Source organism: Physeter macrocephalus, chromosome 11 (genome assembly GCF_002837175.3).
Source record: "Physeter macrocephalus isolate SW-GA chromosome 11, ASM283717v5, whole genome shotgun sequence".
Lineage (NCBI taxonomy): Eukaryota > Metazoa > Chordata > Mammalia > Artiodactyla > Physeteridae > Physeter > Physeter macrocephalus.
In genome coordinates, this window is record NC_041224.1 from 156,163,438 (window position 1) to 156,185,751 (window position 22,314).

Below are 22,314 nucleotides of genomic sequence, written 5' to 3' on the forward strand. Positions count from 1 at the left end.
GTTCTGAGGAACCTAGGGGCAGGACAGGAATAAAGATGCAGACGTAGAGAATGGACTTGAAGACACGGGGAGGGGGAAGGGTAAGCTGTGACAAAGTGAGAGAGTGGCATGGACATACATACACTACCAAAAGTAAAATAGATAGCTAGCGGGAAGCAGCTGCATAGCAGAGGGAGATCAGCTTGGTGCTTTGTGACCACCTAGAGGGGTGGGATAGGGAGGGAGGGAGGGAGATGAAAGAGGGAGGGGATATGGGGATATATGTATATGTATAGCTGATTCACTTTGAGATACAGGAGAAACTAACACACCGTTGTAAAGCAATTATACTCCAATAAAGATGTTAAAAAAACCAAACCAAAACAAAAAAGCTCTGTCCTAGAAAAACTTTGTTTTGCTACATATTTTTTATTATGGTAAAACATATATAAAATGTACCATTCTAATAATTTCTAAGCATACTGTTCAGTAGCATTTAGTATATTCACACTGTTGCACAACCATTACCACCATCCATGTCCAGAACTTTTTCATCATCCCAAATGGAAACTGTCTACCCATTAAACAATAACTCCACATTCTCTTCCTCCCGAAGCCCCTGGCAACCACCATTCTACTTTCTGTTTCTATAAATTGGATTGTTTTAGGTACCTCTTATAAGTGGAATCATACAGTATTCATCCTTTTGTTTGGCTTATTTCACTTAACATGTTGCCTTCATCCATGTTGTAATGTTCATGATTTCATTCTTGTAATGAAGGCTTTCAGACTGAATAATAACCTACTCAATGTATATACCACATTTTATTTATCCATTCATCCAGTGATGAACATTTGGGTTGTTTCTACTTTCTGGCTACTGCCAATAATGCTGCTATGAACACGGGTGTACAAATATCTATTTGAATCTTTGCTTTCAATTCTTTTGGGTATATATCCAGAAGTAGAATTGCTGGATCACATGGTAGTTTTATGCTTAAATTTTTGAGGAACTACCATATCTTTTTCCACAGTGGCTGCACTATTTTACATTCCCACCAGCAATGCACAAGGTTTCCAATTTCTCCACATCCTTCAAACAACAACTTTTTTTTTTTTTGATATAGCTATCCTAAGAACTGTGAAATGGCCAAAGAAACTTTTGCATATGTTCTCCCAAAGAATGGTGCAGTACATTTCACAATAGCATAAAACAGCATAAGAATATGATTGAAATGCTCATCAAGAACGGTAATTGTATTATATCTGTCAACTGATAAAATGGAATACCATACATATGGCAGTAAGAAAATGAATGGATTCTGGTAGGATAAGACCTGAATGAATCTCAAGAACATAAATGGGTGAAACTTGTAACTTATAAAATATAATATTCCATTTACACTACGTTCAAAAACATGCAAAACTAGACAATATACTGCTTAGAGATACCTATGTCTGTCAAAACTATTTGAAAAAAACAAAGAATGACAAATGATTAACCAAAAATATATATCAGGATAATGGTTACCTCTGAGGAGAGTTGGAAGAAAAATTTAAAGGTGATGTTCCTTTTCTTAAAGTGGATGGTGGGTATATGGATAGTTGCTGTATTGGTTTTCTTTATATCTTATACATCTTCTATAAATGTTCTTTTGTGGCCATTTAATATTTATTTTTAAAAACATTTTTAACTTTAGAAAACATTTAAACTTAATTAAAAGGCACAGTAGGCAATAAGAATCTGCCCTATGACTCCTGAGACAAGGGCCAACCTGAAATGGAACTACTGAATCCAATCACAGGATTAGAATAATATTGAGAATAACTGTTTCACCTTTAAGATTCTATTCACTTATTCATACAACAAATATCTAGAGACTGTTCTATGTGTGGAGCATTATTTTTTAGATGCTGTGGGGTACAACGGTGAGCAAGACAGGTAAAAATTCCTGCCCTTGTGAATGCATCGCTAGCATTGCTGGCCTGGTATTTGAAATCTTATGTAACTAATTAACAGGTTAACTGTTGGGTACCCTTCTAAGGACACATATCCTATCCCAGGGTGAAGAAGGTCAGAAATGGCTCTTGTGATGGCCAAAACAGTCAGGGCTCGTGGGAATTCCCTGCCGGTCCAGTGGTTAGGACTCCGTGCCTCCATTGCAGAGGGCACGGATTCAATCCCTGGTCAGGGAAGTAAGATCCCGCCAAAAAAAAAAAAAAAGTCAGGGCTCTTAACAGAATATCTTATTATCCCAATTCTCCTTCACCTACAGCCGTGTGTTTACTTTTTGAAGGAATGGGATTTGCGCACCCAAAGCTCTGATTTGCCATTCTAATGAAGAAAACCACCTCAAGGAAAAGAAGTCTGGTTTTCATCTGAGTTCCTTATGCTTCTTATAACTACTTAAGTCTCTCAAATTTTAGAGAAAATAACCCTTTTTTCTCTTCCAGTTACAATCTTTAAGAACATATATGACAGCTGGTTCACTTCGGCATAAGGGAGACGTTGCTGGGCATTCCCTGTTCTGGTGTATCGACCTGAAAAGCAGGTTAACAGTTACTCACTAGGATCCAGGGGTGGATCTGTACACTAGGCACCTGCATGTTATAAAGCCATAGAGGGAAGGGGAGTGGAGATAAAATGAAGAAAATAGAGGTGCTACACTTTCAAGATGGATCTACCTAATGACCCTATGAAAAGGTCCTTTTCCCTGGCCTTTGTTAACATTAGTACAAAAAGACAGGAAGGCATGTTATTCCCTTTTACTCTTCACCTTTCTAGCCTTATTAATATCTTTAAATGCAGTCAATTTCAACTTAAAACTTTCCACTAGTGCGGGAGGGGAAAAGGGAAAAGATTTGTGGCTGCATGTTTAAGAAAGAAGCTGAATTCATCACAGTGACAGGAGAGAGTGTTGGCAGAGATCTGAGCTATTTATTCTTTTAGGAAAATCCTATAAAGAATGACACAAGGAAGCCTCTATCTGCAGTCTTGTTCATCACACTGGTGAAGAGTCCGATAACAGATGTATGAAGGAGCATGATTTAATGCCAGGAGCTGGCCCCTGATGTGTATTAATACAGCGGCAAAGCGGAACACACCTCTCTTCATCACTCATTTCTATAAAAGAGGTGGAATCCGAGATGGCCCGATGTTAGGCAGAGCAAGCCCATTTGTTCTACTGACTGATGGCGCGGGCTCGGGCTATGTCCTTCACCTCCATGGGGCACTCAGGTTGTGGATAGAAAACAAAAAAATGTTCAGTGAAGGAGGCCTGAGTCAACAAGTGAGAGGAGTTGGGCTCAGTAGGGGAAATGCTGAATGCTCAAGTCTTGTTTAATACCTCCCAGTACATTTCCTGATTTGAATATGGAATAAGGATTATAAACTCTTCTCAACAGCTCTTCTCTTATAAACAACTAAAAGCTAAAAATAGAGCTAGATATTAAGGGGGAAAAAAAGAACAAAAAGATAAAGAGGGGAGACTGTGTTTTATTGCTTCCAATTCCATAGACTGGATGAGGATCTGGGTTTTGACATGGAGTCATGGTTTGGAACCAATTCTGTTGTATACAAGACCAAACACCTGCCGTGTTTAAGAGGGCAGCTCAAGAGTCATAGGGAAATTGGTCTGATCTTGGCTCTACAATTTATCAACCATAATTTAACCTCTCTAAGCCTTAATTTTCCCATGTGTAAACTGGGAATAAAAACAGCGTCTGCCTTATAAAGTTGTTGCAAAGGTTAAGTGAAATAATTCATGTAAAATGTTCAGCTCAGAGCACGGCCATGTGAAAATCACTAAGAAAAACTTACTACAATCATCAGACCCATGATTAAGAATGTTCAGTATGAACCACTGTCAAGCAGCCATTCCAAACAGAAGCTCAAACAGGTCAATTTCAGAGTATGCTGAAACTTACTAAGTAAAGTTAGAGAAATAAGAGTTCCTATCTGTCTGAGGTCTACTCTTTACTCAGGTATCAATTACTCTGATCTATATAATATATAGTATTTTCTGAAGAAAATAAAATAATTTATGATATGCTCAATTCCCTCAGAGTGAATTCACCATCATCAAGAAAATAACCATAGGTATTTCTGATAGGTCCTACAAGCAGATACGCCCTTTTTAACCAGAGCAATTCACCCCAAAATGTATTGAAATACACAAAGTATTATTTCCTATGATTACTAATTACATTTAATTATCTTCTCTTAACGTCAAAGAAAAATATCTATAGACATCCAGTATTCTTGCTGATATAAATACATAATTATCCCCCTTTTTTCATTTAAGGATAACATACCTGTATGTATGTAAATGTGCAGCTCAGTGAATCTTTACATGTGTATATTCTCATGTAATCCCCACCAAGTTCTTGATATAAAGCATTTCCAGCATCCCAGAAGACTTTTTTATGTCCTCCTCTGGTCACTACCTCTCACTGAAGATAACCATTATTTTGGTTACTATGAACCAGTTTTGCCTAGAAAACCTTAAGTTTTAACTTGAAAACTTAATTAGAAATTTCTTGAATGGTAAAATATTAGCAGTCTACTAGACATTAAAACAGTGATAATGTATTGTGCTGTATACCAAACATGAAAGTAAATAAATCCATACGGCTCCTTCACTATTGACTAAACTGCCACCCTACCAGGATTTTCATTACCACACACCTAATTTCCTGTCTGTGCTAGAGCAAAAGTACAGATGACTAAAGACTGTTGATAGTGGAATACAGGGATTCAAACTCAAGAAAGCTGTAAGACACAGTGAAAAAGCACAGACTTCAGGGTCAGAGATGAAAAGGTATATAAAACATATAATTTAGTGCCTGACACACAGTAGGTGGTCAATAAAGGATAACTACATATATAATTACTGGCACTTGGGCTGGACAGAGATGCTGTAGCCACAGGTTTCCGTTTCCTCTTGATGTCACGTGAACATGGCGGTCCTAGGTGTATGTTTGCCTGTCTGCAGATATGAGAAAGAAAAAATATTGTTTTAACTTTGTAATTCTTATTGCTAAGAGAGTATGTTCAGCCCAGATGAAACCCCTGACCCATTATAGACATATACTAATAAAATGGGCACCATGCTTTGCCATCAAGTGTCAGTACAAGATTATTCAGAATTAATCATAACTTATGCTTTATACACTATATACAACCACTGTAAACTTCTTATCTGAATTCAGAACAGCAGACATTCATGATTAATTTCAATAAATATGTGTTTCATTACATGCTTTTTTGTACAATTATTTTTCATAAAAACTATAACCGAAATTGTTCTAAACTCACTAATGAAATACCTATTCCCAACTGGTAATATATTGAAAAGTTTAATGCTACATGAACACAGATATTTGCATAGAATTTTAATGGGAAGTTTAACCCTTCTATCACTATAAATCTGGATTTTTAATAGTGTCTATATCACAAAATAAGTAAGTTTAGTTTCTGTGATTTTTAAAAACATTATGTGGCAAAAATATGTTCCCTCAACTGAATATTCAGCTTATTTATTTATTTATTTTTTTAAAAAGGGACTTCCCTGGAGGTCCAGTGGTTAAGACTCTGCACTTCCACTGCAGGGGGTGTGTGTTTGACCCCTGGTCAGGGAACTAAGATCTCACATGCCACGCGTTGCGGCCAAAAAAAAAAAAAAAAAAGAGAGCTTCAAAGCTAGAAAAGCAAAAGATTCTCTGAAAGGCAATGGACTTAACAATGAAATAGCTGGTAAGCTATTTTTTTTTTAATTTTTATTTTTATATTGGAGTATAGTTGATTTACAATATTGTGTTAGTTTCAGGTGTACAGCAAAGTGATACAGTTAAACATATACATATATCCATTCTTTTTCAGATTCTTTTCCTATACAGGTTGTTACAGAATACTGAGTAGAGTTCCCTGTGCTATACAGTAAGTCCCTGTTGATTATCTATTTTATATATAGTAGTGTATACATGTTAATCCCAAACTCCTGATTTATCCCCCTCACAAGCTTTCCCATTCGGTAACCATAAATTTGCTTTCTACGTGTTTCTGTTTTGTGAATAAGTTCATTTGTATAGTTTTTTAGATTCCACATAAAAGTGATATCATATGGTATTTGTCTTTGTCTGACTTACTTCACTTAGTATGATAATCTCTAGGTCCATCCATGTTGCTGTAAACGGTATTATTTCATTACTTTTTATGGCTGAGTAATATTCCACTGTATATACGTACCACATCTTCTTTACCCATTCTTCTGTCAATGGACATTTAGGTTGCTTCTATGTCTTGGCTATTATAAATAGTGCTGCAACGAACATTGGGGTGCATGTATCTTTTTTTTAACATCTTTATTGGAGTATAATTGTTCCACAATGGTGGGTTAGTTTCTGCTTTATAACAAAGTGAATGAGCTATACATATACATACATCCCCATATCTCCTCCCTCTGTGTCTCCCTCCCACCCTCCCTATTTCACCCTCTAGGTGGTCACAAAGCACCGAGCTGATCTCCCTGTGCTATGTGGCTGCTTCCCACCAGCTATCCACTTTACACTTGGTAGTGTATATATGTCCATGCCACTCTCTCACTTTGTCCCAGCTTACCCTTCCCCCTCCCCGTGTCCTCAAGTCCATTCTCTATGTCTGCATCTTTGTTCCTGTCCTGCCCCTAGGTTCTTCAGAACCTGTTTTTTTAGATTCCATTATATGTGTTAGCATATGGTATTTGTTCTTCTCTTTCTGACTTACTTCACTCTGTATGACAGACTCATTTTCTCTGGATATATGCCCAGGAGTGGACTGCTGGATCAAATGGTAATTCTATTTTTAGTTTTCTAAGGAACCTCCACACTGTTTTCTACAGTGGATGCACCAACTTACATTCCCACCAACAATGTAGGAGGGTTCCCTTTTCTCCACACCCTCTCCAGCATTTCTTATTTGTAGACTTTTTAATGATGGCCATTCTGACTGGCGTGAGGTGGTACCTCACTGTAGTTTTGATTTGCATTTCTCTAATGATTAGTGATGTTGAGCATCTTTTCATGTGCTTTGTGGCCATCTGTATGTCTTCTTTGGATAAATGTCTTTTTAGATCTTCTGCCCACTTTTTGACTGGGTTAGTTTTTTTGACATTGAGCTGATGAGCTGTTTGCAAATTTTGGAGATTGATCCCTTGTCAGTCGATTCGTTTGCAAATATTTTCTCCCATTCTGTGGGTTGTCTTTTTGTTTTGTTTACGGTTTTCTTTGTTGTGCAAAAGCTTTTAAGTTTAATCAGGTCCCATTTGTTTATTTTTGTTTTTATTTTCATTACTCTAGGAGGTGGATCCAAAAAGATATTGCTGCGATTTATGTCAAAGGGTGTTCTACCTATGTTTTCCTCTAAGAATTTTATAGTATCTGGTCTCACATTTAGGTCTTTAATCCACTTTGAGTTTATTTTTGTGTATGGTGTTAGAGAATGTTCTAATTTCATTCTTTTACAAGTAGCTGTCCAGTGTTCCCAGCACCACTTATGGAAGAGACTGTCTTTTCTCCATTGTATATTCTTGCCTCCTTCTGTCGTAGATTAATTGACCATAGATGCATGGATTTATCTCTGGACTTTCTATCCTGTTCCATTGATCTGTATTTTCTGTTTTTGTGCCAGTACCAATACTGTTTTGATGACTGTAGCTTTGTAGCATAGTCTGAAGTCAGGGAGCCTGATTCCTCCAGCTCTGTTTTTCTTTCTCAAGATTGCTTTGGCTATTCGGGGTCTTTTGTGTCTCCATACAAATTTTAAGATTTTTTTTGTTCTAGTTCTGTGAAAAATGCCATTGGTAATTTGATGAGGATTGCACTGAATCTGCAGATTGCCTTGGGTAGTACAGTCATTTTGACAATATTGATTCTTCCAATCCAAGAATATATTTTTCCATCTGTTTGTCTCATCTTCGATTTCTTTCATCAGAGTCTTAGTTTTCAGAGTACAGGTCTTCTGCCTCCTTAGGTAGGTTTACTCCTGGTATTTTATTCTTTTTGATGCAATGGTAAAAGGGATTGTTTCCTTAATTTCTCTTTCTGATCTTTTGTTGTTAGTGTACAGAAATGAAAGAGATTTCTGTGTATTAATTTTGTATCCTGCAACTTTACAGAATTCACTGATGAGCTCTAGTAGTTTTCTGGTAGCATCTTTAGAATTTTCTACATATAGTATCATGTCATCTGCAAACAGTGACGGTTTTACATCTTCTTTTCCGATTTGGATTTCTTTCATTTCTTTTTCTTCTCTGATTCCCATAGCTAGGACGCTGGTATGCTATTTTAGTCCCCTACTTCCTTCCTCCTTCCTCTCTACCTAGATAGATCCTACCCGTGACTAAGGACCAAGCTGAGCCTCACATTTATACAAAGCTTTCCTTGAACATCTTAGGCCTTATCGACCATGAATCATTATTTAACCGGTGTATACATATCTGTTTTCCCTAATGAGGCTAATCTCCTTGAGAACAGGGACCATATTTACATTTCTTTCATAATTTTCCAGTGATCTACCAACTTCCGCACAAGGTATATAGCTGATCCCCACTAAATATCTGTTGAACAAAACTGATATGAATGACTAAAAGTTCTAAAAACAAAATACTCAATTGTACACTTATAGGTGGTTAAAATGGTAAAAATTTTTTTTTTTTTTGGCCATGTTGCACAGCTTACAGGACCTTAGTTGCCCACCAGGATTGAACCCGGGCCCACAGCAGTGAAAGTGCCAAGTCCTAACCACTGGACTGCCAGGGAATTCCCTAAAATGGTAAATTTTATGTTATAATATTTTACCACAATTTTAAAAACATAGCCAGAGTACAAAACATATAAAAAGGACTCTAATAAAATTATATCAGATGAACTCCTAATTCGTAGTCCTAGTTAGGGAATCAAGTCTCATGGCTTAATAGTCTTAAAACTGAAACTTCAGTCAAATCTAAGAGAACCTAGTTAGCAAGGCAACAAGACTACTGTTGAATGGGCAAATTTTCCTATTCAGAGGTCCCCAATCTGGCAACTTCCACAGTTTAAAAGCATATGGAGGGCTTCCCTGGTGGCGCAGTGGTTAGGAATCTGCCTGCCAATGCAGGGGACACGGCTTTGAGCCCTGGTCCGGGAAGATACCACGTGCTGCGGAGCAACTAAGCCGACGTGCCCCACAGCTACTGAAGCCTGCGTGCCTAGAGCCCATGCTCCACAACAAGACAGGCCACCAGCAATGAGAAGCCCGTGCATCACAACAAAGAGTAGCTCCCATTCGCCACAACCAGAGAAAAGCCTGAGCACAGCAACGAAGACCCAACGCAGCCAAAAATAAATAAATAAATAAAATAAATTTTAAAAAAGCATATGGGCCTGTGCAAGCACGTGGGTTCTCTCTCTCTCTCTCTCTCACACGCACACACACACACACACACACACACACACACACACACACACACTCTTTAAAGAGCAAAAGCTTAGGAGTCAATTCAATTTATAAATAAGAAAATATAAGAATTTGACTGAAATCATAAGAAAACTTTTAGAATGCAAAGAACACTACAACAGGCAGATATTTACAATATAAAGCCTGTGGTTTGGAAAATTCCACCAAATCACCTTATATTGATCATTTACATCTATACGGCAAAAGAGTTAACTATAAGTTAGGTATTCCATGAATAGTTAATTCTGAAACCCCAAAGTGAAATGTAAGTATAAACATGTAAAATAGGGAAACGATCCATTTTTCATACCTTACAGAGTCCTGGGAATAAGTCTAAATCAGCATGCTGATTTAATAATAAGAAACATGGAGGACAGAACGTCAAAGGTAGACAGGTCTAAATGCAAAGGTGATAATTCCCTTTGAAGCCAAAGACACAGGCAGAAAAGAAAGTGACACTACAAATTTTGTTTCTCCTCAAAACAGAAAAACGTACAGAATAGAACTTCCATCTTTTCCACAAACAAGGTACTTGAGTATAAACTATCCAAGCTCTTTGCTCTAATTCAATCATGCTTCTCCTAAAGACCTTCAGAAAGAGAAACAAGTCAAACAAAGGGTAACAGTTTACAGCCATGCTCCTTTCTTCTTTACCTTAAGCTCACTAAAGGACTCTCCAAAACTTTTCAGATTAAATGTTAACACCATTTCTTCAAACTAAACTATGTTATTAGACAAGACAGTGGTTACCCTTGAGCTGTGGGTAGTGGGGGAAGAGGGACAGTGACTAGAAAAGGCACAGGGAACTTTTGGGATTCTTTCTGCTAAAGTTCTGTTTCTGGATCTAGATGCTGGGTTACTTGGATATGGCTTCATGAAAATTCATCAGGTGTATATTTCTTTGTACTCGTCTCTGTATGTGTATTATCCTTCAATAAAAAGTTTAATTAAAAAATACTGCTCTTTGGGCTTCCCTGGTGGTGCAGTGGTTAAGAATCTGCCTGCCAATGCAGGGGACATGGGTTTGAGCCCTGGTCTGGGAAGATCCCACATGCTGCGGAGCAGCTAAGCCCGTGCGCCACAACTACTGAGCCTGTGTTCTAGAGCCCGCGAGCCACAACTACTGAGCCCGCATGCCACAACTACTGAAGCCCGCGTGCCTAGAGCCTGTGCTCCACAACAAGAGAAGCCACTGCAATGAGAAGCCCGCGCACCGCAACGAAGAGTAGCCCCGGCTCGCCGCAACCAGAGAAAAGCCCGCGCAGCAACGAAGACCTAACGCAGCCAAAAATAAATAAATAAAATAAAATAAATTTATATAAAAAAATATTGCCCTTCAAGGTCAATCAATGTTTATAAAATGCTAAGTTTTGACAGATGCAAAATAACAAGCATAAGAAAAGCACTCGAAAGGGTTTTAAGACAGTAATTCTCAAAGTATCAACTTGAGCTAAATGAAATAAATACTGCCTTTTATTTACACACCAACCATCATTTCACAGCTCTGCATGTTTGATGTATGTCAGTAAGATGGTTGAAGGCACATATTATCACTCCTTTATGGACCTAGTAAGTAACATTTATCTCACATTTTCCAGGAATGACACATTTTGGAGTAAAAAGATGAAGCCATTTATGCACCAAAATGTTTACATTTTTAACCGCTTTAAATGGAAATACGGTAGTTTTTTAAATGCTTATCTATTTTAGTAAATTGAAAATAAGTATTACTTACCTACTACTCTGCACATAGTTATTCACTGCACTATATTCTGCAATGTCCTTAGAAGGCTGCTGTGGACTCAAAGGCTTAGGTGGCCCTTGCACTACCAGCCCCTCTAGGCCTTGCTTCTTGTATCCCCACTCGTCCCTGCTCGGTGATGTTAAGGGCTTCAGGGTTAATTGTCCCTACATTAAACAACCCCCCACCCCGACTGCTAAGCCTTCAGCCTGTAACTTCTCTGCAGTAAATGATCTACTTCTACCACCCCATTCCCACTCCTAATTGTTACACCTTCAAATTTTGTAAATTCCTCTGGTTATAACTTAGGAAAGAACTGAAGGCTTTCTGAAACCAGGTAACACAGTTTATTAAGTCAATAACCTTATTTTGTTGTAAAAGTATATATTTCTGTGTGGACTATTTCCTTTCTACTCAGGAGGGGTTTTTTTTGCTTCTTTCATTGTTCACTGAGTTTTTACTGAGCACTGGGGGGGTACGGTGGTGAACAAAACAGTCAGTCTCTTCCCTAATGGGCTTGTAGCCTAGTCCCGTTTCCAGCTGCACAGCCTTCCTAGTTACAGAATCTGCATAAGAGAGAAACTGAGGCAGAGATAAAGAGAAGTCATGCTCATTCCTAAAATTCAGCTTAGTGCTCCTTCCCTCTTAAAACATTTCTCTTAAGATCATTTCCAGGTTGGAGAGCTATTTCAAAAGAAGCAGAATAACTTCCCAACTTAGGGCTGAGTACAGAAGGGATATCTTCTCTGTGTCCCTTCCTAGTAAAGATATGGGGAGGGAGGATGAGACACAGCCAAACTGTTACAGTAGGACAGGTCCAAGTGAACCCTAGTAATGGCAGAGTTTACAGCTTGGGGAAATCTAATTTTCCCTACTTGGGAAAAACCTTAGAGCAGGGGTCCGCAACCCCCGGGCCGCGGACAGCTACCAGTCCTAGGCCTGTTAGGAACCGGGCCGCACAGCAGGAGGTGAGTGGCGGGCAAGCGAGTGAAGCTTCATCTGCCGCTGCCCATCGCTCGCATTACTGCCGGAACCATCTCCCATCCCCCCACCCCCGTCCTTGGAAACACTGTCTTCCATGAAACCGGTGCCAAAAAGGTTGGGGACCGCTGCCTTAGAGGACAAAGAAGGACGAGAACTCAGAACGAGCCAGGGGAAAGCCAAGAGGAAGCTGGGTGCTTGGAGCAGGAGGATTAAAGGAGACAGGAGATGAACCTGCCGTGCTGTGCAGCACATTCAGAACGTTAGGAGAGGCCTGCACAGGAGTGGAGAGCGCTCTGTGTGGGCTGGAAGGGCCCCTTGTGTTCTTTGGGGACCTGTGCGTGGCGGCAGGCAACTGCTACAGCTCAGCTTCCTATTCAAGAGGCAGTTCCAATTTTCTGTTTATCCCCCAAAATTCCATATCGATAAATTGTAGACATAAAGCATTAAGGAAGGGAAGGAAAAATAGATTGAACTATCCCCACCCCCATTTTCACTTAGAAGTATTTAACCACTTGGCTCCCTTTCTGTTTAATGTGTTATTTCTTTAATTTGTGTTATTTTTGCATCATGTTACTTTTTTGTAGACCTTTTATATTTCGGTTATTATAAACTAATACATTATTTTCGTTATTAAACTACTTTTTTGTATTCTGAAGAAGAGAAAGAAAATTGTGTTCTTTTACTCTGTGTCACTGTCTCACAAGACAGAAACTGAAAAGGGAAAACACACAGGCGAGGCATCACAAAGGACAGGAGAAGAGTGTGAGCTTCCCCTTCTCACCAACACACAAACCCCCATCCTTATAGGTTGAACGGTAGAAGATTTAACTAGATTTTTAAAAACTCTTTTTAAGAGCAGTACACAGTTGCTTTTGTGTTGAACAATGTACTGTGTGAGGAGGGACAGGACCTTTCAATTATGCAGGGGCAAAAAAGGCTAAGTATTAGTTAAGCTAAAATCTCTACCAAGTTAAAACTTCCTTCTCAATTGAAGTGGCATATGGTTATCAGAATCATGTACGGAACTTGCACAAAATACACATCTCCCACCATGCTGGGATGGGAGAAGAATCTGTAATGTTTATTTTGAAATTCTTCCTCAGGTAATTCTCATAAGCTTCTACCTACTATGAAAATTACTGAGCTAAAAAAAATAGACCAAATTCCCAAAGCCAAGCTAGTCCATAAAACAAATCTAAATATTTAACTTAAAGAATAACAGAATGACTAAATGAATATAAATGTAGATAAAAGTATTGTTCCGGGCCTCCCTGGTGGCGTAGTGGTTGGGGGTCCGCCTGCCGATGCAGGGGACGTGGGTTCGTGCCCCGGTCCGGGAGGATCCCGCATGCCGCGGAGTGGTTGGGCCCGTGAGCCATGGCCGCTGGGCCTGCGCGTCCGGAGCCTGTGCTCCGCAACGGGAGAGACGGCGGCAGTGAGAGGCCCGCATACCCCAAAAAAAAAAAAAAAAAAAAAAAAAAAAAAGTATTGTTCCCCAGTATGCAAGCAATGAACCCAGAGAAAAGACAGAGAGCGAAGCTCACTCTTTTTCTGTTTCATCTGATCTGGGCCTCAGTATTCTTTGGGCACTACTTCTTTCACAGCATGAATGCCAGGTCAGTACTTCCCCTAAAAGCATCACATTCAGCAGCATTTCTGCGCGTCCGGACCCTGTGCCCCGAAACGGGAGAGAGGGGGGCAGTGAGGGGCCCCCATACCCCAAAAAAAAAAAAAAAAAAAAAAAAAAAAAAGTATTGTTCCCCAGTATGCAAGCAATGAACCCAGAGAAAAGACAGACAGCAAAGCTCACTCTTTTTCTGTTTCATCTGATCTGGGCCTCAGTATTCTTTGGGCACTACTTCTTTCACAGCATGAATGCCAGGTCAGTACTTCCCCTAAAAGCATCACATTCAGCAGCATTTCCCGAAAAGAACTCAGGGAGGTGGAGGTGGAATGAACATTAAAAATAATAAACACACTCTTTAAAAATTCTTACTTCAGGAAAAATCACTAAATTCACTTCATAAATGTGAAGGTGAATGCTGAAGATTAACAATTAATTGAAAGAGTATTCTGTATATCCACAAACAAAACAAATCTATTTCATTTTTTACTGCAGGTAACTGAAAAGATCAGGTGAGTTGTTAAAACTGGAGTGTTACTTAGGAAACTTGGCAGATCACTATGTCCCTGGGGCAGGAATGTACTTTTAGGGAAAAACAAAAACAAAACCAAAAAACTTACTTTGAGAAATACATGCATGTTTAATAGAACCAATGTTGGCAAAAAAAATAACTGAAGTGACTGCTTTAGATTTAGAACAAAGATGTTTAGAGTCACTCCTAAGGAAAGAAAATAATCTTTATCCGCCGATGGCAAGCTAATCTAAGGAACGGTTCACCTTCAAAAATCACTCATTTTAAAAACTCATTGAAAAGTTCAGTTTTTGGTATGAAATAAAAATAAAATTTATTGGGAAAAGGTATTTATTTGCTGTACTTTTCCTTAAGCACACACAAATAAGTAACATCAGGAAAAAATTATTGATATTTCTAAGGACCATAGGGTCATATACATCATATATTCCAATTATTCTCCTAAATTACTAATCTATTCACCTCAATTATTTTTAACAAAAATTTATGGAGGCCTACACTATGCTGAATGTGGAGAGGTTATATACAAGATGACTGAGCCAAGGGCCCGTCCACCAGGAGCTCAACATAGTGAGGGAGGCCGATGCATAAAGAACTAACAGATACAAGACACTGAGCTGTAATCAAGGAACAAGGAAAGTGTGAGAGTAAACTGTGGAAAAAGAGGATTAAATCTAAGGATGTAGAAACCCCTTCCTCACATGTGATTTTTACCTTCAGGGTTAACGGACATTTATTAAACACCCAGTAGGGGAAATGTATTTTCACAGACTTGCACATATGAGAGGATCCAGGCCTATGACACTAGAAGCAGCCAGAGAGAGAAAACGACCTCACAATTAGAGGACACAAGGAGCTTTATCTAATAGGAAGAGATCCTAGCGGATAATCCCACTAGTGTTTTCACTCAAACCTAACTAACCCTCAGCAGTCTATGACAAACTGCTCACTAGCACCTGAAAATTCTCCGTAACCTACTTCCCTTGGCTGGGCCAAGGTTAGCATATCATGAAGCTGTTTCATGCCACCCACAGGAGCAGAATAGTTTCACATCAGTTGGAAGGATGGGTATATTATAATAGCAAAACAGAGAGAGAGAAAATGCTTTCATCATTCCACTCCGGCAGTAAGATGCCAGCTGGCTGAGAGCTGCTATAAACAAGACTGTCCAACAGAGGACAAAAGATTCCAGAACTGTGTACTATATAATGGGAATTCCAGTAGGACTGGGCAGCCTTATGGACAACATTAGAGCAGAAACATTTCCTAACACATGACCAAAACCAAGGCACTAAAGAGGTGAGCAAGAGCTGCTGTGCATCACAGCATCCCAACAGATAGAGGACTAATAAAAGGTTCTTTCCCCCAAGCCCTGAGGTAAAACCTGAGGCTGTTTACTATGGCTCCAAAGGTCAAAACAAACAGAATGAATTGAGTCTTCTTTTTGCTCTTTGAAACTCCTTGTCAAGTGGCACAGCCAGCTGGGCACACAACTCTGATATGCAGATCATAACGTTTGTGAACAGATAAAATGAATTACAATGAGTGCAGCCTATCACATTTCAACTCTCTAATGGGCAGGAAGGTCTCTCTCTTTTTCACCCAAGCACTGTCCAAATGCCTCCTCTTATAGTCCACTTGAGGTCATTTTAATCACCTCAGGAAGCTGTACTACTTCTCATTAGCAAACGACTCTGGAAGCCAACTCAAGGTTTGTAAAACTGCAATTATCCTAATTATCCTATATAACAAAAATAATAGTTTTAGCTACCAGTATGATAAATATTCAAATATATTATTTCATTTTGAGCCCCACTAGCCCCCAAAATGTTGATATTTTCATTTTCAAGGTGAGGAAATTGAGGCATGGGGAGGTTAAGTCTTTCGCCCAGGTAAAGCCAAGATTCTTACCTGAGTCGGCCTCACACTAATATGACATTCAGAAGTAATAAATGGAAATGGTGATACATTACCAAGTCACCACCCAAAATAGAGGAAAGGTCAGGAAAGTTGGAGAAAACGCAAAACTGCCACAAGACACTGAAAAACTACAACTGGTGACTTGTGCATCACACAAAGAGATGTAGCAATTGATAAGTTCCAGTTATGGTTTTCTAAGACAATAATGGTTAAAAAAAAAAAAAAAGCTATCCTTCACAATCAATAAATCTCTCATTTTGGGAAAAGCTGCCTACAGCACTAGTTCCTTATTACCATTCCATGACTGTGTCCTTGACAGCAATACCACCGCCTCTACCAGAACACCAATCACACCATCTGCTGTTGGAGCAGCAGCAATCCTTAACACTGGAACCAAGTCTTACTACTTTAATAGCAACAGCCCAATACCAGCAACCAAAACAACCAAACCAAAACAGCTGGTTTACGAATTTCATCTAGGTACCCTGCCCACTATCCACACACCCACCCACCAACTCTGCCCATTTGTTAATCACTATGTGCTGGGCACTGTTAGACCCTAGCACTCTCTTCCTCACCTGCAGCAATTCTCCAGAGCTAAGTGAAGTCCAGGGTTCTACCTCCCATATAGAACTGTGCTCAGAACAGCAAAGCACAGAGCTCATACCAATTATGAAATGGGATTTCCTGCTAAGCAAATTACAAAGCACCAGTCATAAAACCATACGCATTTAGGGTGATACTTCCCAACCCTGGCTGCATATGAGAGATACCTGGGAGCTTCAAAATACTGCTAATGCCTGGGTCTCATCCCAGGCCGATTAAATCAGAATCTGGGGACGTGGTGGCCCAGCATGGATATATTTTTTAAAGCTTCTCAGGTGATTCAAAAGTACAGCCAGGGATGAAAACCACCAAACTTACTTATTTCTAGAGTGGCACTTCTGAAAACCTTGTAGCCCACAAATCGATTAGGTGGTACAAAGACCACAAAGACTCGCTCTCATTGCACTTGCCATGTGGGCTGTATTAAAATGACACAGCAATCAAACGTTCTCTTAAAATCACGGTCCTGTTATTTCTTTGTTTATAGCAATGAAACTCTAAACAAGAGAGTACCTTGAGGTCCCTCATCGCCCCCCAGCGGTCCCCAGGCCTCACTCAGAGAACCAGAGCTGTGTTAAGGCTCCAGCAGTGAGGAAGGAGGTTGTTGAGGAGCACCCCCTCTCATGCAGCTGAGGGTTTGGGGGAGTGGAACTGGTCATGTCCAGGCAGGAAGCAGCCTCAGCTCAGTAACCCGAAAGGAGGAAATCTCCACAGTTCAGGCATGATTATCAAACTCTTTGTGCTCTTACAGGAGAGTAATTATAGGCATGTGAAAAAAGGGAAGCACTCCCCAAGGAACTCTTCCTCACATGCTTCCCAAGAGGCAGTAGGGCCATTAAAAATTCCATGATGAAGAGGAAAAACAGCCTGGGAACAGCCAGGAGGCAATACAGCAAATTAATACACCAGCCCTCCTCGGGGAAAGCTGTGATAAAACAGGAAACACTTCTCTCTTCGCAAAATAAAATTATACCACTAATGATAACATAGTCACCACACACACACACACACACACACACACACACACACACACACACACACAAATCGTTCTAATAATGGGTATGAAATTCCCAATGCTGCCCAGATGCTTTGAAAGAAATCTTTTCCTACTACAAATAAAATGGAACAAGAAAAAGATAAAATTTCCATTCGAAACAGTTTTTCATACGGTCATTCACCTGCCTCTTCCCTACCACCAGCACTCTTTAACATTCCTTCCTAGGTGCCGGGCTTTGTTAACACACACACACACACACACACACACACACACACACAAATCGTTCTAATAATGGGTATGAAATTCCCAATGCTGCCCAGATGCTTTGAAAGAAATCTTTTCCTACTACAAATAAAATGGAACAAGAAAAAGATAAAATTTCCATTCGAAACAGTTTTTCATACGGTCATTCACCTGCCTCTTCCCTACCACCAGCACTCTTTAACATTCCTTCCTAGGTGCCGGGCTTTGTTAAATGGTCCACTCTTTACAAAGCCCACCATCCACTTGTGAATCCGATCTCATCAGTCAGCCACACTGGAGCTAGACTGCTCCTTCTCTGCTGACTACTTAGTGGGCAGGGACCCTGCTATTAAGGAAAACAGGGAGCCCCGAAGGCTAAGTGAGACCATCATCCACATTTCCTATAACCTACATAGGTCACTTGTGCTGACCATTTCCCACAGATCAGGGGTTGCCAAACTATTGATTGTGCACCCTCACCACGAAAAAATTTGAACAAACCCTCCTTATATATGTAATACACACACATAAAACAAAAATATGTGCTGCTAGACTAATATATGTACAACTTAAAGCAAAAATAAAAAATTAAGGATAAGATAATAAGTAACTGTATTTATTTAAAATACATTTAAAAAATTTCTTCCCTCTACCCCAAAGAACCTTCATGTTTGCAACCTACTTTGTATCCACTGGCCCAGGAATGATGTCAGGCAGGACAAGGATGAGCTATAATTGTCCACATTCTCTCACCTTGCTTTTAGCAATGGTCTGAAGCAATAAGCAGTATTTCCCTAGAGCTGAGTGCACCAGAAACACAGCCTAGGCTTCCTTATGTTTCCAAGTCCAGCCACCAGCACTGCTGGTAAAAGAACGAAGATAATGATGTGGATAATGAGATACACAAAGAGACAAGAAGCTCACACCCACTCCAACCAGGATAGGGCCTTAAAGGCAACAGGAGGGACTTCCCTGGTGGCACAGTGGTTAGGAGTCCGCCTGCCAATGTGGGGGACACAGGTTCGAGCTCTGGCCCAGGAGGATCCCACATGCTGCGGAGCAGCTAGGCCCGTGTGCCACAGCTGCTGAGCAATCCCCGCTCGTCACAACTAGAGAAAGCCTCCACACAACAACGAAGACCCAATGCAGCCAAAAATAAAATAAATAAAAATAAATAAATTTATTTTTTAAAAAAAAAGGCAACAGGAAACCTGATAAAAGCATGGATACCAATCTCAACACAGCACAGTTCTAGGCAGCAAAGGTAAAGGGAGAAGGGCAAATAATACACTTTCAGCATCTGACATGACACGGTGTTACTTATACAGTCCTTCCAAAGAGCACACACAGCCATTACCTTATTTGGTATTAAGACAAACAGCTGTGTTGGTGGGAATGTAAATCGATACAGCCACGATGGAGAACACCATGGACGTTCCTTAAAAAACTAAAAACAGAATTACCGTATGACCCAGCAATCCCACTACTCGGCATATACCCTGAGAAAACCATAATTCAAAAAGATGGGGCTTCCCTGGTGGCGCAGTGGTTAAAAATCCACCTGCCAATGCAGAGGACACAGGTTCGAGCCTTGGTCCCGGAAGATCCCACGTGCCGTGGAGCAACTAAGCCTGCGAGCCACAACTACTGAGCCCATGTGCCTAGAGCCCGTGCTCCGCAACAAGAGAAGCCACAGCAATGAGAAGCCCGTGCACCACAATGAAGAGTAGCCCCCACTAGCCGCAACTAGAGAAAGCCTGCGTGCAGCAACGAAGACCCAATGCAGACAAAAATAAAAATAAACAAACTTTAAAAATTTATAAAACAAACAAACAAAACAGGCTTGTAACACAATGTTCACTGCAGCACTATTTACAATAGCCAGGACATGGAAGCAACCTAAGTGTCCATCGACAGATGAATGGATAAAGAAGATGTGGCACATATATACAATGGAATATTACTCAGCCATAAAAAGAAATGAAATTGAGTTATTTGTAGTGAGGTGGGTGGACCTAGGGTCTGTCATACAGAGTGAAGTAAGTCAGAAGGAGAAAAACAAATACCATATGCTAACACATATATATGGAATCTAAAAAAATATGGTTCTGATGAACCTAGGGGCAGGACAGGAATAAAGATGCAGACGTAGAGAATGGACTTGAGGACACAGGGTCGGGGGAGGGGAAACTGGGACCAAGTGAGAGAGTAGCAGTGACATATATACACTACCAAATGTAAAAGAGATAGCTAGTGGGAAACAGCCGCATAGCACAGGGAGATCAGCTCGGTGCTTTGTGACCACCTAGAGGGGTGGGATAGGGAGGGTGGGAGGGAGGGAGATGCAAGAGGGAGGAGATATGGGAACATATGTATATGTATAACTGATGCACTTTGTTATAAAGCAGAAACTAACACACCATTGTAAAGCAATTATACTCCAATAAAGATGTTAAAAAAAAAACGACAAACAGCCGGAGGACTGCTTTGGTATGGGTTGAAATCTCGTCTTCCGAGACAGCCTGAGCACCACCACCTCTAAGAAAAGCTCCCTGAGCCTGAGTGAGGAGCCGCTCCTCTGTGCTGCTATCACTCTGGTGCACACCTTTAGGCACTTGTCACTACAAATTGTAGTTCTCCATTTCCACACCTGACCTTCCCATGAGGATATAAGCTCCTTAGGGGCAGTACCTAAACAAAGTGCCTGGCACACAGTAGGGAGTCAGCAAATGACGAATGAATGATGACTAAACAGCATGCAACTAAAGAAAAGGCCTTACAGTAGTTTATTAATATCCCCTAATCTTCCAAGTTCTTAGTTAACACCATGTGTGACAGTCTCTCTTTTCAAATGACTTTCCCTATTGAAATACTACTTTTCCAGTAGAAGGCTAGGCAGTAGGTTATAGTGCAGAGCTTATTATTAGAGCCCACAGCAAAAGTTCTAACTGTATCCATGAAAGAATAATTTCTTTGTGCTTATTAGAGCCCAAAGCAAAAGTTCTAACTGTATCCATGAAAGAATAATTTCTTTGTGCAGCCTGCACCCCAAATCTACGAACATATCCACTTAAGAATGTGTTAGGAAGAAAAACAGAAAAAAAAATCATCAGAACCGTGGAAAAAAATTCTTTGTGCCACTAGAAGGAATAAAAGTTCTATGGTTCAGCCTATTAGTTGCTCCTTGTGCACAAAAACCTGCTAGGGCATGCCATCACTGAAACCATATTTACTTTGCATGTCACCCAACTTAAGAGAATTTATATTCAGAGGCACTGGTTTCATTCTGCTATGCAGGTGCAGGATTCTTTCTGACAAATATATACTGAATGCCCAGTAAGTGCCAAACACTGTGTTAGGTACTGGGGACATATCAGGGAACAAGACAAGGTCCCAGAACCTAGAAGCTTATATTCTAATGAGAAACCGGGGGGAAAGTAGGAAGAAAAAAAAAAACAATAAACAAAGTCATTTCAGACTGTGACTAAAGCTCTAAAGGAAAGAGATAATGAATGGCGAGTGGCAAAGGTGGCCCTTTTAGACAGGGTGGTCTGAGAGGTCCCTGAGGAGGTGGCCTGAGCTGAGATGAGAAGGAGCCAATCACGGGAAGAGCTCTAAGATGGCAGCCCAGGCAAAGGGAACACGTGTGAAGGTTCAGCGGCAGGAAAGGGCTGCAATTTTTGAAGAACAAAATGGAGCTCCCTGGCGCAGCTGGATCTCTTCCCCAGTGAGGAGGACAAAGTCTATGAAAGGAGGCTGGACATGAAGGCAGGAGTCAGATCATGCAGGGTTTTGCAGGTCACGGCAAGGACCATTAATAATGTTCTTTGAGGATGGGGCTTCTAGCAGAAGAAACACGGAATAGGAGCCAGAACTTAGGTCAAAGTTGAGATTTAAATCACATCCTAGCCATGTGACCAAAGGAAAGAACTTCAACACTCTGCCTCAGTTTCTGCACCTATAAAATAACTACTGACCTCAAAAGGTTGTTGAAAACATCAAATTGGATAGTATACACTAACATACTTTAATCTGCAAAGTGTTATAAAAAGGAAATAGTATCATCTAGAAAAAAAGTCACTCGAAGACAATTACCTGGCAGAGCAGTGTGCTGGTGAACATCTTCGGTGAGAAGCATCAGCAAGAACATCCAGGGGGTAAAGGGGAGAAAGAGGATTAAACTGCAGGAATAAAGGAGATTATTTCAGTATGGCTT

The 22,314-nt window shown here is 40.2% G+C and overlaps 1 protein-coding gene across 14 annotated transcripts in view; it reads right to left on the reverse strand.

The window, feature by feature from the left end:
- GPATCH2L (G-patch domain containing 2 like) overlaps window positions 1-22,314 on the reverse strand; it is a 61,220-nt gene that overhangs the window by 11,200 nt on the left and 27,706 nt on the right. For 3 of the 14 annotated variants that reach the window (XM_007129184.4, XM_007129180.4, XM_007129182.4), the window contains 2 exons: window positions 22,194-22,279; window positions 4,861-4,967 (listed from right to left, as the gene is read on the reverse strand). In XM_007129184.4, the coding sequence (XP_007129246.2) occupies window positions 4,861-4,967; window positions 22,194-22,279 (193 nt within the window). Of the gene's footprint in view, window positions 1-4,860; window positions 4,968-19,263; window positions 19,546-22,193; window positions 22,280-22,314 lie in introns of those variants that run through there. The other 11 variants (XM_028496212.2, XM_055088636.1, XM_055088635.1 and 8 more) reach the window with 7 other exon arrangements.